General features: G+C 40.6%; 2 protein-coding genes across 3 annotated transcripts in view; both read right to left on the reverse strand.

The window, feature by feature from the left end:
• si:ch1073-335m2.2 (msx2-interacting protein) overlaps window positions 1–8,077 on the reverse strand; it is an 18,894-nt gene extending 10,817 nt beyond the window's left edge. Inside the window, exons 1-10 of the mRNA XM_047339317.1 lie at window positions 7,748–8,077; window positions 6,210–6,524; window positions 2,514–2,990; window positions 2,227–2,381; window positions 1,148–1,348; window positions 824–975; window positions 606–731; window positions 400–513; window positions 194–307; window positions 9–109 (exon numbers count right to left, since the gene is read on the reverse strand). Coding sequence (XP_047195273.1) covers window positions 9–109; window positions 194–307; window positions 400–513; window positions 606–731; window positions 824–975; window positions 1,148–1,348; window positions 2,227–2,381; window positions 2,514–2,990; window positions 6,210–6,524; window positions 7,748–7,830 — 1,838 coding nt within the window. The 5' untranslated portion in view covers window positions 7,831–8,077. The remainder of the gene's footprint in view (window positions 1–8; window positions 110–193; window positions 308–399; window positions 514–605; window positions 732–823; window positions 976–1,147; window positions 1,349–2,226; window positions 2,382–2,513; window positions 2,991–6,209; window positions 6,525–7,747) is intronic.
• Window positions 8,078–9,210: 1,133 nt separating this feature from the next.
• Window positions 9,211–16,456, reverse strand: fblim1 (filamin binding LIM protein 1). Of its 2 annotated transcripts, none has more exons than XM_035151442.2 (8): window positions 15,848–16,456; window positions 15,109–15,460; window positions 13,761–13,921; window positions 12,268–12,352; window positions 12,015–12,184; window positions 10,747–10,925; window positions 10,403–10,523; window positions 9,211–10,298 (listed from the first exon to the last, which is right to left on the reverse strand). In XM_035151442.2, exons 2-8 carry the CDS (start codon window positions 15,434–15,436, stop codon window positions 10,188–10,190), a joined length of 1,155 nt encoding a protein of 384 aa, XP_035007333.1. In that variant the 5' UTR covers window positions 15,437–15,460; window positions 15,848–16,456; the 3' UTR covers window positions 9,211–10,187. The 2 variants fall into 2 exon arrangements, with proteins under 2 accessions (XP_035007333.1, XP_035007332.1); XM_035151441.2 differs by having other exon boundaries at window positions 15,100–15,460.
• Window positions 16,457–17,696: the final 1,240 nt, after the last annotated feature.

The raw sequence follows: 17,696 nt of genomic DNA on the forward strand, positions 1-17,696 counted from the left end.
CAATTTACCTTCGCTCAGTAGGAATTTCATAAAAGTCTCTGATGTCTTGGCCAGATGCCTGCATAGATCTGTAAAACGCCATCTGACTCTCTTGGCTTGCAAAGTCCACCTATTACAAATAAATACAAACATTTAAGTAAGTAAGCAGAATGAGTATATTTTACTTAACAGACAAATAGTTGTAATTTTTTACCTTTATTTTATTGCCACCAATCTTCCAGCCTTTGGTCTCCCTTACAGCTGCTTGAGCAAAATCTGTGTTGTTGTACATGACAAGGGCCATCCCTTTCAATCTATCAAACACAACCTAAAAAGAAGGACAAATTTAAGTCACCCTTACAATTTTGAAAATAGCAGTGAGATCAAAAGCAGAAGATCTTTGTTGAGAGAAAACATTACCTTAACTACATGTCCATAGCGACAGAAATGACGGGTGAGGTATTGTTCTGTAATGTTGGTTGCCAAACCATCTAGCCAAACACATGTTGTGGGCATACTCTTCCCAAAACCAAGCTTCAAGAGAAAAGAGAAAAACATTCATATTTTATATTAAAACTACATTAAATTGAAAAGATAGACATGTGTTAGTTATTTAATAACCCTACCTTTAGTCTGTTGCTCCCCAGATACTCTCCATCCATCTTCTTTATGGCCTTGCACACACTGCCAATATCAGAATATTGCACAAAGGCATACTGGGGGACTCCATTCACCTTCTTGATGTCAATGTCCTTGAGGAGAAATGACTGACGATTAGAGAAATAACCCATCAATTGTAAATTGTTCATATAATTGTGTGAAGTAAACAAAAATGCCAGCTTACCACAATTTCTCCAAACCGCTGAAAGATGTCAAGGAGTTGCTGATAACTGGTGGTCTTCTCAAGGTTACCAATAAACAGGGTCCTAGTGGCCTTTGGGTGGAACTCATCTATCCGCCCATCCAAGGGCCTGAACTCATTTTCACTCTCTGTTTCTGAAGAAAGGAGGAAATCTATCATTTATATAACCGACATGCTACTCAAGTTCAGGCTCATGTTCACCAACATGAGGACCACAAACAGCTTTATGTAAAGTTACTTTTAGGGAATTCATCTGTCACCACTAAGAATTGCAACAATAAATAATGTATATTTGTCATCACTTACCAGGACCATTCCAGGCAGTGACTTCAATAAGCATGCCAAAGAAAAGCTTTCCCTTGGAAACAGTTAGGGCTTTCTCTTGATCCTCTTGCTGTCTAAAGAACACCAAACCATAACGATCCTCCGATGCTCCATGGATCTGCACAGAGGTCACTTTCCCATGTTTCTTGAATTCATGGAAGAGTCCGTCTTTTAAACTTGTGTCTGTGGAGCAAAAACTAATCATTATCATGATCATTCTCTGGAAAAAAATACTGAAACCATCAGGTTTTAAAAGAACAAAATATAATAACCATGAACCAATTTAGGTGCCACTTAAATGCTTTGTTCCCAGTTTGCAGATAAACCTGTGCATAGAGGGGCAATGGTTTCCATATTGCAGGCTTCTTTCTATGCGTACAGCTTCACTTTACTGTCACTCTAAGCTTTTTTAAATCCCTGACTCCTTGCTGAAACACGACACTGTAACAGATTCTGATGTGGGTGTCAACTGGTAAACACATGTAAACTTCGCAATGTACTGGGTGGTATTTTGACCCATGGTAAGGCCTGAAGTAGCAATACGTCTTTAAGCAGTTACTTAATTCTGACTGGGACAGTTTCTTCCTAAAAGTGTGCAAGCAAAGTCAGAATGGACTGAATGAATATAATACATGGTGCCAATTCGTAGGTTCATGTGCACAGCTGAATGGATTCTTGAGGAGGCAGACCATTATATCAGCAAAATAAAATAAAAATTTGCCTTGTGCAACCACCCAGCCCTACTACTGACCAACTGTTGTGATTTTGCTAGGTAAAGTTAAATCAAAAAGGTTTTTGACTTCGAGGACAGCAATAATTGCAAAAGAAAAACATTCTTTGCATGTTTTCAGTTTCCAAAGTAAATCTAAACTAACTACGGATTTGAAGTGAGACAAAATGCAACATTGTGGGCTGTGATCTTTGCTGTAACTACATGAGTAAAGTGACAACTTGAAAGTATCTCTCTTTTTTTTTTTTACACACCTTTAACATTACAAATATGAATTTTGGATGGATTCATAAACTCTTTGAGGGAGCATATCAAACATAAGGAAACGCACCTGTGGAGCGCACTGGTAAGTTTTGAACTTTAATTCCAAAGCTTCTGCGTGGTTCATCTGAGTCCAGCCCCATTGATGACTGAGTAGGGGCGTGTGCAGCCGACGACTGAACAGAACGTGCCCGGGACCCATCACTTGAGCTGCTGTTTGAATCACTGTTACATAAGAAGAAGAAGAAGAAAAAAAAAAAGAGTAAAAACTAAAAAACTAAAAACAATAGGTTATGATGCTTATGTCAGTGAACTCATTAGACATCGAGTGATAATAGGACAAAATTAATGACACACCTGCCACTGCCCGTGCTGCTGGTGCTGCTGACAGAATCAGAGCTTGAAGATCGGCTGCGGGACCGAGATCTTGGGCCTCTACCAGGGGACAAAGGAGCTCTTTTAGGCGAATGAGGGGTTTTGGGGGTTTGTCCCGTGGTCCGTTGTGGGGAAGGGTGCCTTGACTGTGAGGAATGAGACGATCGGCTTCGCCGATGATGGTAGGTTCTGTCAACACGTCGTCCTCGGTCATCTCTGTACAGGTCACGTCGTGTTGAATTAGTAAGAGTGAAGGGCTCTCGAATTCTAGAGTCAAAATGTGGGTCTGTTGCCTCAAAGCTTCCCCCAACAGCACTGCTCCCCGGGCCAGCAGCAGCAAACATAGAACGATCACGGTAATATTCAGTGTTGTAGTGACGCTGCCGGTCGAAAGTGCCACTGCGGTCATGGTGTCCATATGGGCTGTGATCATATGCACGTTCACGGGTTTCTGAGCTACTGTAAAGTAAGAAAAGGGGAGAGAGGGAAAAATTATGATTACAAACAAATAAAGACAAAACGATTAACAGCAATTGTATGTTTTAAAATCTCTAGTAAAGTAAAAAATAACTAATAGACAGTGGTCAGATGCACAATCGATTTAAGCAGCTTAAAGGGAGAGTTCACGCAAAAATTTTAATTCACTCATTATCTACTGACCACTATGCCGATGGAGGGGTGGGTGAAGTGTTTGAGTCCAAAAAACACTTAAGAAGTTTCAGGGGTAAAGAGCATTGCAGCCAAATCCAATACAATTGAAGTAAATGGTGACCAATTCATCATATGTATAAAAAAAAACGAAAACATAAAATGCCTCCATACTACCTGTGTGGTTTCATCCAAGTGTCTGTCAGCCCCGACATTCAAGTTCCGCTCGGAACGGCATCATTTAGACCATGTTTTTAGCCTAAATGTCCTGATATCGTTCCCTGCAGCCACATTTGTGCATAAATCACAGTGGACATTTAGGATAAAAACATGGTGTAAATGACGGAGTATGGAGGCATTTTTTTGGACTCTAACACTTCGCCCACCCCTCCATAGGCATAGTGGTGAGTGGATAATGAGTGAATTTACATTTTTGGGTGAACTCTCCCTTTAGTAGTGATACAAAGACCAGTGACAATATTTCTAATGTAGATCCTGTAGATTCTCTCTTTGGCAAAATTGTATGAGACTGTAAATTTTATCAGTTGATTTATTACTATCAAACTGGAACAGTTCACATTTGTCAAAAACAAAAAAAAATGTTAATCTTTTCAGCAACATAATACATAAAATGTTGCATCTTCTTAAAAATATGGTGTTTACACCATATGAAAAATTTGGTGTTTACAAGATTTTCTGCATACATAATTTTATTACGATCTGGAAAATATTTAAGTCCTCACAGCTGGATAAATAACTAACTCCTCAAGAAAAGAAAATACTGGCACCGTCTGTAAATACTAATGTGACTCCACCCATATCTAAACTGTAAGCAGCCTAAAATGACTTTTCATTCTTCAAAACAACCAAAATGTTCAGATGCAGATGGAAGGTTTACCCATACAAACACAATTCAGCGATGCTGAAATGATGTTCTTGCCTCATTCAGTTACTTTCATTTGTAAAATCAAAATCATGTTTGTCTCCTCAGGGGGTTCAAGAGGGCTGATTTCATACTGTACATAAACTACTGCTGGTGAGAGAAAAAGAAAATATCCAAACTAAACATTACTCTAATATTTAAAAGGTCAAGGAACTGTGTGGTGTGGAATTTCAAAATGCCTTAGAGGTCAGATCAATGTGTTTAATGTGAAACTAATACTCTATAGTACATCATGAGATGCTAGGAAAAAAAGTGACATAAACAAATGACAAATAGTATGTAAATATTTTATAAAATATGTTTTCCTCTCTTGTATAATTGTTTTTCCTAGAAGCAGTGCAAGACCTAATATTAGACAAAGCACTAAGGAAAGTTAGAGAAAGAAAATATGCAGAGGGCAGAGCAATACCAACCTTTTGGAAAAGAAGTTACTGAAACTAATCCAAATAAAATCTAGGTGGTCAGAATGTGAGAGCCCGAATGGAAAACCAAGAAAAAAAAAAAATCAACTGATCTAATTTGGCAAAAACGGTTCTCTTGAATCGCACTGCGCGTTATCTTCATAATACTGTGGAGGACCAGGCCAGTCGATTGTTGACGTGTAGTCCACAGTTAGGCTACTCAATTCTCTTCACTGGATGGAAAAATAAAAACAAAAGCAACCACAGATGGAACTCTTTATGGAATTCAGGGCATGTGGGGGAAATACGTAGAAACATACCTCAATCAATAACTATTAGTTGTTAAAAAAATAAATAAAAAAGGATAATTAAATTTAGGGGTAATTCAGCAGATTCCAGGTTGACTAAAGGCATTTTGTTGCCAAAATATAAAATACATCCAACTAGATCAGTCTTGCGGAGGTAGTATTTTCCAAATGTTAAGCTTTAAAATGGCATTCAAATTGCCAAAAATGTATTCCACTGGTTAATGTCAAGTAGTTTAACCAGCTTAACACTATGATCACGGCACATAAAATCCTCTTGGGCACGTACAGATGACATAATTCCACAAACCATGGACTCCCTCAGGTGTGTACTGGCAGGTTTCATCTTTCTGTAAGAGTTTCAATTTACTTTTAAAAAGTAGGCTTCAGCTCTCTGCAACTTCTTTGGGAGTTTTCTTCACCTCAGCCTTACACAGCTACATCCACTCATGAGTAATCCAAATGAATGGCATCTACACCTATCCATGCTAGGTTCCACATCAGTACATCCATCATGGGGTATCCTACTGCATACATCCAGGAGGTTAGATCCCATTTACGCAGCCTTCATATTTCTTCATGGCAATCAAAAACCAGATTAGCTCCACAAACTTTTGATGATTGCTGGTGGTTTGGATCCTCAGTGTTCTTGCAAAGTCTTCTTGGTATAGCTTCCATATTTTGGGACAAACAGTGGCTGTGATTAATCTCACCCTAAATGATTAAATAGCCATGGAGATAAACACTAATCTGTCTTTCTTTGGGTGTGAGACGAATGTAAAAATCTTCTATCCACTTGTTCATAAAGTAAATCCAGACAGGGCCGTATCCACAGATGCAAAAATTAGTATTCCGACCATCAACTGTTGCCAAGAGAAAAAAAATGACAACCCAAGATGGAAGGTCCTTGACGTGATTATGCATTACCTGTAAAGATTCTTCAGAGAAAAGTGCATCCTTCAAAGTAGGGATTTACTTCCATCTTCAAACGACTCCAAGGACCCAAAAAAATCACTGTTAGATCCCATATTTTAGAGAAAAAACGTTTAAAAAATATCCAAAAGTTCCCGAGGTAGTTTCCCACAAAAATGGAATAAATCCAAAACTCACTTGGATATTCCTCACAGATGTAATATCCACACCAGATGTCAAACCTTGAATTATAGTTACCTTACCAAATGATATTGTGTAGGTAATATACTTAGATCCAGTGGGAATGGCAAGTCGATTATGATGAAAAGTGGAATAATCCCTAAATTACCTTTGTGTAACCACCTTGAGGCATCTATCTCTCACGAATAACCCCGCTATGTGTTTAGGTCTTACACCCATCCAATACCTAGAATCCCCTGGATTTTAAGGGGAGGCCGTGTCCACTTACCCATCTATTCTCCGTTCATAACGTCCTTCTCTGGTGTGAAGGGACACAGGTGGGCCAAACACTGGACCAACTGTTGCCCTAGAGAATCCTGTAACGTCTCGACTGCTCGAGGGAGAGCTGTCTTCGAGGCCCCGAACAGCACTAGGGACGGATCCGGGCTCATTGTAGTCAGTCCGCAGGTCCCTGTCTCCCATTTTGTTGACAGCATTGTGAGCCTTCTGCGCACTTTTGATATCCACAAAATCCACAAACGCTGCAACACCACCCTCTGACCCTCGCTTCCGCAGAACTTTAACACTCTCCACGCGCCCATACCTGAGAGGAAATTACAATGAAAACAAAAGAGGAAATTATATACAAACCAGCTAAAAATAGGATGAGTGCAACCATTTTTTTTTCATGCCAAAGTCTGGTAAATCAAGAGAAGAGACACTAATATGATGATCGTAAAAGTAATTATTCAGATGCAACTATGTGCTACAATACGTTTCCACTAGTTTCCTTCTCAACCACTTAGCAGGATTAAACTCCTACAGTCATGTTTGCAATTATTACACTGGATGACTATACTTCGATTTGCAAGTATTGTTGGCAGGATTTTCTGAACCTCACACGTGTCAAACATCCATGTTTGACTATGAAAAGCAACATCTTTAAAAACACAGATGTCAACAGACCACTTGTAACGTGGTACCAGTCTGACTGGGGATGGATGTATTGATTGTGGATCAGATTTGCTCGGCTGGACTTCACATTAGGTCGCAGACGGTGAAGTCATGTAACGTTACATAGTCTTAAATGATTTACGTGACCGACGGAGAGGCTGCAAGTTAAGGCTATCAGCTCTCATTAAATCCAAATTAGTCTCTGACTGACGGGGCCAAAAACGTCACACTTTACATGTAACTTGCAAACTTTCGAGACAACGAGTATCTCAGCCGAGTTCGGTTGAACGTGTTTAAGAATAGTGATGTCTGCTTCGTCAAGCCGCTCAACAACTTGGTAACCTCGGATTATCAGCACCGTGGGGCTCGCTGTTTGTGGCTTTTCTACATTTCGGTTTTTCTCCAACAACAATGTCGATAGGACAAATAATAACACGGTGGTGACGACGGTTCGAGTGACGAGCATGAGTCATCTGGTGTTGTGTGCCCTGCTGCCCAGCTAACATTAGCGTCCCTTTGGCTCGTACGATCATGAAAACGTCTCCACTTCCCACAAAATGGTCGGTTGGTTGGGTGTTAGCTCGGTGGCTAGCACAACTAGCTACCCGCCTATTGGCGTTAGCGAAAGTTAGCTAAACATTACAAATTGTACCCGTGTGCATTTAAGTGCTTCTGTTGTATGCATGTCGCCTCTGTGGATGCCACCGTGTTGTGAGAATTCAAATGCACCGCACAACAAACACACTGACTAGTAAAACTTAAAAATGCTAACGTTAGCGGTGCTAGCATTGGTCGCAGGCTACGCGGCTAACGGTGGAGCCGCAGCTAGCCCGCGCTGCTCCGCCGACAGCGGATCCCTCTTGCGTAACCTACCGTTTGAAATGCTCCACAATTTTCTCCTCTCGGACATGTTCGGGTAAATTTCCCACCCAAAGGTGTCTGGTCTCCCGAACCATTATGCGCTATCCTTCCCCCCTCCACACACATATGATCGGGCACGTTTCTAATCCCTGCCGGTCGGAGGTCCGCCTGAACAAAATGAACGACGGTGGATTCCGTGAGCGATGAGGCCCGGTGGCCGATGCCCGTGTAGCTTTAGCTGCGGCGTCCCCGAGCTTATTCGCGGGAGCGCGCGTCGGCCTCGCTCTTGGCAGGTCTGGGTGCGAGCGAGGTGCGCGGCCCCGGTGCACCAGTGACAGTGAGTGAGCACGCGATGTCTTCAAGAGGATCAGACACAGCGCACGAGCTCGATTTTGTCTGCAACGTCACGAGACGGCGATCAACGTCATCGATTAGTGTTATCGATTATTGTCAGCAGCAGCAGGCGATCCAATCATTTTCAACGTATCAGTGCTGGATGCAAAGTGAACTGTTGCGTCATAGCTCTCTGTGAACATGTTGACAAGCAGCTTCGACCAAAACTATGAAGGACAAACATGACACAACTCCAGAAGAATACACAAAACAATGATTAAATAAACACACTTCAGATTTTAAAAAGTATATCTCTGTATTTCCGCATTCATTTTTTTTTTTACATTTATTTATTATTTCTACATTTATTCATTCTTATCTTTTTTTTATATTTGGGGCCTGAGGTGAGTCTGGTTAACCACTATTTGTTAGTAGTTTGATAACTTATTTGATTGTGCAGTTTTCTAAATTGTGTTGTGTTTTATAAGTTAAGATAAAATCTGGGTAAAATCAGCCCTCTTCTCCAGTATCAGAGTACTGGTTGGTCTGAGTCTCTGTGTATGAGGCTGTCGCGTGTATTGTGTATATGATGGGAACATTCAGGCCAATACTGAAATGTGCCCAGGGGCTTCCAGTCAGGTTAAACAACAGCCTCAGTTTGAGGGTTGTGGTCACAGTCACTCAATGTTAAGGAATTTTTTTCAAGCCCAATCAATGTTTTTATAGCATTGTATGTTTTAAACTGTACACTTAGGAAGATGAAATCCAGCTAATGTTTGTCATTTTAGACAAATTAAAAAGATAACTTGTCATAAAGAACATGCCAACCTTTTTGACTTGACATAACATCACTTTTTAATTTAGGAAACCTAATATTTACAATTATTACATCCAATTCAACTATGAAATAAATAAATTAAAGTGATTATACCAGACCAAGTCAGTAAGACCTTAGCCGAATTCAACTTTATAGTTTTCCAAAAAGAATAATGTTCTATATCATCATTGAAACGTTAACTAGTCTTACTTTAAAGACCAAAAGATAATGATGAAACAACAACTGCAATATTTACCTTGGAAAATAAAAGAAAGGAAAAAAATGGAAGTGTGGTGAATAGAAACTTACACAGCAAATTTACTTGTTTTCAGTACAAAAAGTTTTAATTAATGCTTTTAATAAACAGACATATAATTCAACAAATAATTCATTTGACATACAGAACATAAATAACCAAGTAATTCAGCTGGGATCCAAATGACACTTTAAAACTGTAAAGTCCAGATGTGATCAGTTCACTGCTGCTAAAACAAAATACAGGCTCTGTGGTTGAGACAGGATCTTTGTGTGTTCAACAAATGGATGTGATCACATTCAAAAGTACAGGTCCATAATGAGTGGTTAAGAATCACTTATTGTGTTTTAAAGAAACAAAATTTCACATTAAAATGTCTATATTCAGTTTTGTAAATGTATCTAATGCAATTTATTCAATTACCTCGGTTGAAGTTTCTGCATCTTCCAGCACAGAGGTCTTCACTGCTCTCATAAGGAAAAAACTTTCCTTTTGTGAATGTAGTGAACATGTCAACCTGGTTTTTGCATTTTACAAAAAGATTGAATTTCACTGTGGTTTGTATTACTACGCAATTGTGAATTAAATTGTAATGTTTCTGATCTTGGTACTTATCGATAGCGTATGTGTGACTTAACAAATCTAATGCATGTTGAAGCCTGGTTTCAGATAAAATATATTATTTTACTTTTATATATATTTTTGGTTTTTTTTTTTAATATAAAGTTTTTTGTTTATTATAAAGGATTAATGTGATAGAGAAACAGTATACGAATTAAGACTTTGAAATATTCAAATAATTATTGCGTTAAGTCTGTTGCATAAATATATTTGGTGCATTTTGTAGAGTTTATTGAGTGCAAAATTATCAAGTATAAAAGAGGAATACGATGGTCTTCAGAAAGTATGATATGTTATAAAAATGATAACCAGATTTCATTATTGTAAAACAAAACAATAACGTTAGTGTGACATTCACATGCCAGAGTCTTAAATGCCCATGCCTGGACTCGTGGCCCTTTTTCCATCAGCTGCAGCTTGTGGCGTTAGTGCTGAGCAGGTACCAGGTTCATGTGGCAGGATTTGCAGAGCATCCTCCCGTCCAGAGGATAGCAGCCGTGCTCGTTTGGTTCAGGAGAGAGTTGAATGACACAGACCTGCACACAATGTGACAAGCTGATTGACTGAGGGTGATTAGTGTGCGTCTGTGTGTTTGCCTACTTGTCAGTGTGTCCATACAACACATAGTTTGCACACCTACCTCACATCTGTAGCAGTTCTCATGGTAGGAGCGTCCCAGACATTCAACAGTGAAGCTGTCAGTACCATCCTCTTTTGGAATAATTAGGTGGCTACAGGAGCAACACTTTGGAGCATATTTCCTTCATGGACATTATTTTAGAGAAAAAAACGATATTAGTAGAGGCCCTTTAATTTGTATAGCACATTTCACCACAGATGAAGTTAAAACTACTTTACACAAGATGAAGATATACACCAAAAAGAACTATAAATAGGAAAATAAATTCAGTTATTATATCATTTTAAGTATCTTTATTATTTGTGCATAGGTGTGTTTGTGTGAATAATTTTTAACTCGTATACCTGTAGTAGTCCTGGAGGCAATACACTTCTCCAACTTCTCCCTGAGCGAACGCCTGCTCTCCAATCTTCTGTTTACATGTTGTGCAGGTGAAACAAGAAGGATGGTACGCTCGCTCAAGGGCGCGGATCACATGGTCTGTGATGACCTCGCCGCATGACCAACAAAGCTCCAGACTGGCCTGAGAGACAGAAATAAATTCTCAATAGAAAACATCTCTATATTCCAGGATGATATTAACATTTTCCATTATTCAACTACTTATGATTGATTGACATTTTGCAAAACATAACGTTGACAATAAGGTTATGTTTTCAGCCGTGTTCATTTGTTTGTCAGAAAAATTACACGAAAACAACTGAATGGATTTCCACAAAACTGTGTGACGGTTGCGGTATCTGTCGGCAAAGAACCCATTAAATATTGATGCACGTCCAGGAAATGGTGTTTTTCAACATTTTGACCGAAGAGAAAATTCATGGAACCCTGCACTTTTACGAAACTGATATCTACGAGTGTGTGACATTTGTTGCAACCTGACTGAATTTATTAATTGGGTCTTGGCGGAGGTTTGCGCTCTATTGAGTGCCATTCTAGTTTAATTCGGTTTTTCTTTCCAAGAGGCCATTGGCTTCATTTTAGCACAGAATAAAAGTCAACATTTACCACTTACATCACAATAAACACATAGAATTTTACACCACAGTCAGCTCAAGTTGTGATTACACCATGTAATTATGACATAACACTGACTCTGATAGCAGGTGACACAATGTTGAATGTGCTGGATGAATTTCAAGAAAATGTCATGTCTGTGAAAGTAGATTGATGCTGGATTGAAAGTTAGAGAAACTAAATCGCAGTTTAAATGTAAACACTACTATAGTCTTGGTTCATGTAAATCATAAATTACTTAAAGAAAATGAGGGTGAATATCATTGATATGGTCCTTTTACAAGGGCGGCTGTGGCTTAGCAGACTGAGCAAGTTGTCCACTGAACAGAGGGTTGGTAGTTTGATCCCATTCTCCCCATTCTGCATATCAAAGTGTCCTTGGGCAAGAAACTCTGTCCTCTGATGACTGCCGGCAGCGTATTAGTGATGTGTAATAGAGACAGTGCCCACATAGATGCACTGTATGAATGTGTGTGTGAATGGGTGAATGGTAAAACTCTACTATAAAGTGTTTTGAACCATCATCAAGACTAAAAGCACAATATAAATACAGACCATTTATCATGTGGTGGAAACTGAATGGACTTGGACCTACCTGGTAGCAGTCTTCACAGAGCGGGATTCCTGACTTGTTGTAGTACTGTTTACCAGCCAGGGGAAGGTGACAGGATCTACACTGGAAGCAGGCGTCATGGTAAGTCCTGTTCAAGGCCTCGATCGCAGGTTCAGAAAGAGCCACGGGTTTCCGACAGAAGCCACACACCTCTGTGTCGGATACAAACATCCAATGTCAGAGCAGGTTATAGTCGTGTGTGTGTGTGTCTGTGAGTAAATAAAGATGATGTTACCTTTACTCTCCTCACATGCGTCCTGGCCATTGTTATGGGATTGTTCACCTCGGTTTAACCCACTAGATGGTGTTCTTGTTTCCACCTTTAATGTAAAACACTTTATTAATGTAAAACCTAAAGGCTGAACTGGGACACATTTCATGCTCTTGTTTGGGTTTGGCCTCATTGGATAAACCACAAGTTTGCGATGCTTGGTTTTGACTACAGGGTTTGTGTTTGATGCTGAAAGGAAAGAGGATAAAGAGTTGTTCTGTGTGGTTACAGGTTGAAACATAAACGTCAGCCGCCACAATCAGGACTGCACTGCAATGATTTACAGTTTACATTTCATTGTGTGTTTGGCTTTTCAGAGTTTTTATTCTGCTTTTGTTGCCTTTTTAAACGACTTGCTCCAAACATTTCACTTTTCATTTGACTGTTTCTAATCACGAGGACTTTAGTGCAGACACAGATTCAGATTATCCTTGAACTTTTGTCGCACGAGTAAAAAATTGCAATCACTTCTTTTGCTAAAAAAAACCAACCTAATATTGGCCAAAGTCCTGTGAGAATCGTAGTCGAGTAAGCTCATAATGTATCAACCAAACAGTCTTTACATTCTCTGTGTTTAACGTGGGCTTTTCTAATACAGGGCACCTGAACCACCCGAAAAAGCTGCAAGTTCTTCCGAAACAAGGAAGTTGAAATTAATTAACTCCGCAAAGGAGGTTATTTTTTCTTCAGTGTTAGCAGGATTACGCAAAAACTACCAAACCGATTTTCATGAAATTTGGTATGGGATAGAATGCATTACATTTTGATGTGGATCCAGTTCAGGGGGGGGGATCTATGATTTTTTTTTGTGTGTGTGTGTTTTTCAACATTTTCCTTGATTCACAGAGAATAACTCATGGATCTTGATGATTAAAATCAGACATGTTAAGTTGACTGATATTTGTGAGTGTGTGCAAATTGGTGTTGATCCAAATAAAAATACAGATCTGGTGAATTTAAATGTGGTTTCAGAAGGCGACTGTCGGACCTTGGCGGAGGTAAACATTCAAGATTAATCTATAAAGCATTGAAAATATTGTGCTATGCATCTTACAGTTTCTACACAGAGACTGGGGCTGAAAATATTGGAGCTACAAGTGTCTTATAAAGTTATCAGCAGACTGGAAAGTGCTCTGTTTGTGCACAGTTCATAAAGTTTCTTCTGATCTTTTATCCACAGCTGAAGCAACAGCTGTTTTTTCCCTCATAATGTAGTTTGCAGATGATTCTTTACAACCACTGCAGAACATAATACACTATCTGTAAAAGCTGTGGAAAGTTGTAATCTTTCACTGTGGTAAATTATATCACTTGTCTACTTCAAGAGAAATTGATCAAAGGAAATTGGATCAGAGGTTTAAGACAGTAAATGACATCAGTGATATGAACATAAAGATGTGTGTGATGAAAATACGGCTGATATTTAGCGGCAGTGTGTGAGAGAGAGGTCTGCATACCTCTTTGTTGTAAAGCGGCTGCTGGCCTGGGGTCAGAGGGTGTGAGAGAGGCGTCTGGGCAGGTGGTGGTGGAAGTGCTGAATCCTCAGGGAGCGCTGCTCTCTGAGGGGAAGGCCGCGCGGCAGCTGGAGGGGGAGGATGAGGAGGAGGAGGAAGGCACTCTGACAGCAAAAAGACATTGTCACTTTGTAGTAACATACACAGAAAAATTGTGTAAATAGTTTCCAGTAAGTGCGGAAATTTCCTGAAATAAGGGAAATTCAGGATAATGTAGACCTAACAAATGTAAATACATATTGTCAACATACAGTGTAGACTGAAGCTCGGAGAGACGTGTCTTCTGAACATGTTTCATACAAATAACAACCATCTTACATGTTCCAAAAACTGTTAATTGCTGGTAATACTTTTTTCTACCCTAATAACATAAATATATTTACAGAGCCTAGAACATTCATGTGAGTAGGGGAGAATATTTCCAGTTTAATGCGCTGGAAGATTTCACAGCATTGGCATTACACTATTATAACACTGTGGTAACCATGATGGACACAAAAGGATCATAGCTGATGCAGCATAACCAGGCATATCTTTCCCCCCAACTTCTTCTTCTTCTTTGTCATAACCTGGCATCTAAATTACCCACAATGCAGCTATTGTAGCTACACACGTTATCTCCCTAAGCCACTAGCCTCAAACAGAGATGAGTAGCATGCAGGCTACTGAGGTTTGAAAGCTCAATGGCTTTATATCATTTGCCAAGGAGGTTGTGTTTTTACCTCTGTCTGTTGGTTTGTATGTAAGCAAGATTATGCAAGAACTACTGACTGGATTTCCACAAAATCTTGGGGATGGGAATAGAACATGGAAGCCGAGGAACCCATTATGGTGCAGATTCAGACAAGGGGGCGGTTTCGGGAAGATTTATCATTATCTTTTACGTAGCCATTTTTAACATTTATACCATTGTCCCAGCACATATGCAGAAATCTCAATGAACAAAATCAGGCATATTTAGGGGACTGAAATCAGTTAGTGTGTGAAATTTGGTTGGGCTTGATTGTCGGGCCTCGGCAGAAGTTTGTGAAATACTAAGTCACATTCTAGTACTTGAAATGTTTTCACATATCTAATAGTGTTGTCCAACCTCTGTTAAGTATGTATAAAATCAGTGGAGTTCAGACATCTTGCAATACAAAGACAGAAAAGCATAAACCCTTATTGGTATTTGTGGAGGACCCCAAAAGTGCAGATATTGATCATGTATGAACGGGGAATCCCACCACCTCAACAGAGGATCAAAAAAAAGAACTAGTATGCAAAAGCTGTTGTCATGTACCTGCAGCACCTCTGTGGTCTTCTTTCTTTGCCCTGGGTCCAGTCTGTGCAGGTTTGGGACTCTGAGGGCCTGAAACGTGGGTCAAGGCTCCTGCATGACCCCTGTCTTTGCTGCTGTGAGACTCAGCTGAAGAGAGGACGTCTTCTTTCCTGTGTCTCAAGACGGGGACACTTTCACTTGGGCTAACTCGCACAGCTGTGTGCTGTTTGTCTCTAGCCGGGGAACTGTGGGCTTGGAGGGTGGGCTGCTGCTGCTGTGTCACCGTGGCTCGGTAGGGGGATGCCAGAGTGATAAAGACGGAGGACACCATCCTCTTTGGTGGAGCTGCTGATGCCATGACTGTATTCAACCCACACACAGTCTAACAGGAAGAAAGCACAGTGATTATCATGACTCAATACCGCTCGTAACATTTATTGTTTTACAGACTTGTTTAACAGGACAATCCTAGGATCTTACGTGACCCTTTTAATCAGTAAGAATAAGAATAAAACATAAATAAGGAACATTTTTCTCTTTCACCACAAGAATATTTAATCTGAGCGTCTTAGTTAACTTTGTGGGAGCTCTCACTTTCACAATACAGAGGGAAATGCACAAACTCACATCCCTCTTTACCTATAAACTCTTGTTCATTTACAATAAACTCTTGAATCTTGAATCTATGATGAATGGTTATAGAGGCAAAAAGCACAAATCTGAGTTATCTGTAACCCCCTCACCATGGCTGTGAGCTACCATTACCTACCTGGGAGAAAGTGTGGTTTGAAGATGTCTCTCTCTCCCTCTTTTCCTCTCTCTCTCTCCTTCTCCCTGTTCTGTGTCTCTAAACTTTTGTTTTCCCTCCTGTGTGCTGCCACAGTGAGAAGACTTTACTCCGGCAGAGAGGGCGACTATCTGCAGAAGGCCACTCCTTTTCCTCCTGCACCTCCCTTCCCAACTCTCTCGTCCGTCGACCCCTCCTCCCTCCCCTCTTTGGTCGAATGAAAATACCACCTCCCTCCCGACCGTAAAAGGTGAACAGTTAATCTCGGGCAAAGTGCAGTAAAAAAAACATGACACATTCATCCACTATGAAATCTCACACACACACACACACACACACACACACTGGCATGCATGCACTCAGACACATACTCATGCAACTGTTGCAATCCAGCCAAGCAAACAGACTGACCTTCAACAAATGTAATAACGCCTACTGTATCATCAAGTTTCTCCAAAGGCTTTCACCCTTAAATAGACAAGCATAGACAAACAGAGCCACCTCCCACTTCTTTATCTTTGTGCATGCCAGCAGGATGTGACTGTACCTGCCTTTTCTACCTCGAGTGGCCCTCTTTCTCTCTCCCCTGTGCAGCTCTGCCTTATTGTTCTGTCAGCTTTATTTTCCCTACCTCCCTCATTGAGTCTGCCTCCTTTTTTCTTCTCCCTCTTTCTCTTTCCTCCCTTCCCCCCACTACATTATATCAGTCCAGCCTTGACTTACTATCAGCGTGTCATGGCATTGCCTCCATTGGCTCCTCACTGACGTGCAGAGCCCAGCACACTGTCTGATTATATGGGTTGGACTTCATCAGACTCTCCTGATCAGGCTTTTTATTGTTCTGCTCTACAGGAGCAGCAGCATTACAGGGCAATGAATCACGGCATTGTGCAAGAGGAGATGTTGGTATATTAGGAGAGGTGGGGGGGGAACAGTGTGTGATGTCTGTGAGAGCCATGAAAAAGCTGCTTTGTTGTTTTTGCCGCTCTCCACCAGAATGAGTCTGAGTGGTATCAGGCCTGCTGATCAGCAAATATTGTGTTCGGTTTCCGGGGCTGAACCTTGTGAGGTCTACTGTCTTTCCGAGAGTCAAAATGAGGATGGTGTGAGCTGAAACGAAAGTTTCCTGATCGAGGCTGAGGAATGTGTGAGAGGGGGTTAACAGGAGACGGAGATGAGGAGAGTGATGGGGGTCTCTGTTGTTCCAGCTCTGTGGAAAGGAATGCTGCAGTGATGTCACGGCTGCAGGAGGGAGCATGCCTGCTGATGACACAATCCCCAGACCTCCACGCTCCGCCCATCTCACAGCCACAATCCTCATTAAACCCTCTGAACCTCTTCACTGCCTCTAACAGCACGACTTTCCATTTGACTCACCACCATCACATTATGTGTCTCTACTTCAGTGTCAGTGGATGTGCAGACAGAGAATTGCATGAATGGAGGGAAATGAACGGAAAGCAACAGGAAGAAACACAGGATAAAGGAAAAACAATGACGACTGAATGTTCACAATCACGCTTGATGCTTTTTTGTAAATGTAAACATCTGCAGCGATGTTAACAACTGTACTGAAAAGAAATACTTCTGATGAAAATGTATTTTTTCAAACTGCTTTTGGTAAAAGTTAGACTAGGACTTCAGCAATTAGGCTATAATGGACTCTGAGAAACAACCTCAACAGAGGTCGAAATGATTTTCCTTTTAGTCCCAAGGGAGGGTAAAGCTCAGGAAATGTGGATCCTACATTTCCCATGATGCAACTGGATAATGTTTTCATTAAACTCCCCTGCCACCAACATGTCCACCCACACATCCAGCTTAAAATGCA

This window comes from Hippoglossus stenolepis, chromosome 3 (genome assembly GCF_022539355.2).
Source record: "Hippoglossus stenolepis isolate QCI-W04-F060 chromosome 3, HSTE1.2, whole genome shotgun sequence".
NCBI lineage: Eukaryota > Metazoa > Chordata > Actinopteri > Pleuronectiformes > Pleuronectidae > Hippoglossus > Hippoglossus stenolepis.

What these genes read in the sequence shown, in the direction of transcription:
- fblim1 (XM_035151441.2), bottom strand. Translation starts at nt 15,436, where the DNA reads ATGGCATCAGCAGCTCCACCAAAGAGGATGGTGTCCTCCGTCTTTATC. An exon ending in AGCCGCTTTACAACAAAGAG is followed by an intron (nt 12,353 to 13,760) that starts GTATGCAGACCT and finishes TTTACATTAAAG; the next exon opens with GTGGAAACAAGAACACCATC. An exon ending in TGCCTCCAGGACTACTACAG is followed by an intron (nt 10,524 to 10,746) that starts GTATACGAGTTA and finishes ATGTCCATGAAG; the next exon opens with GAAATATGCTCCAAAGTGTT.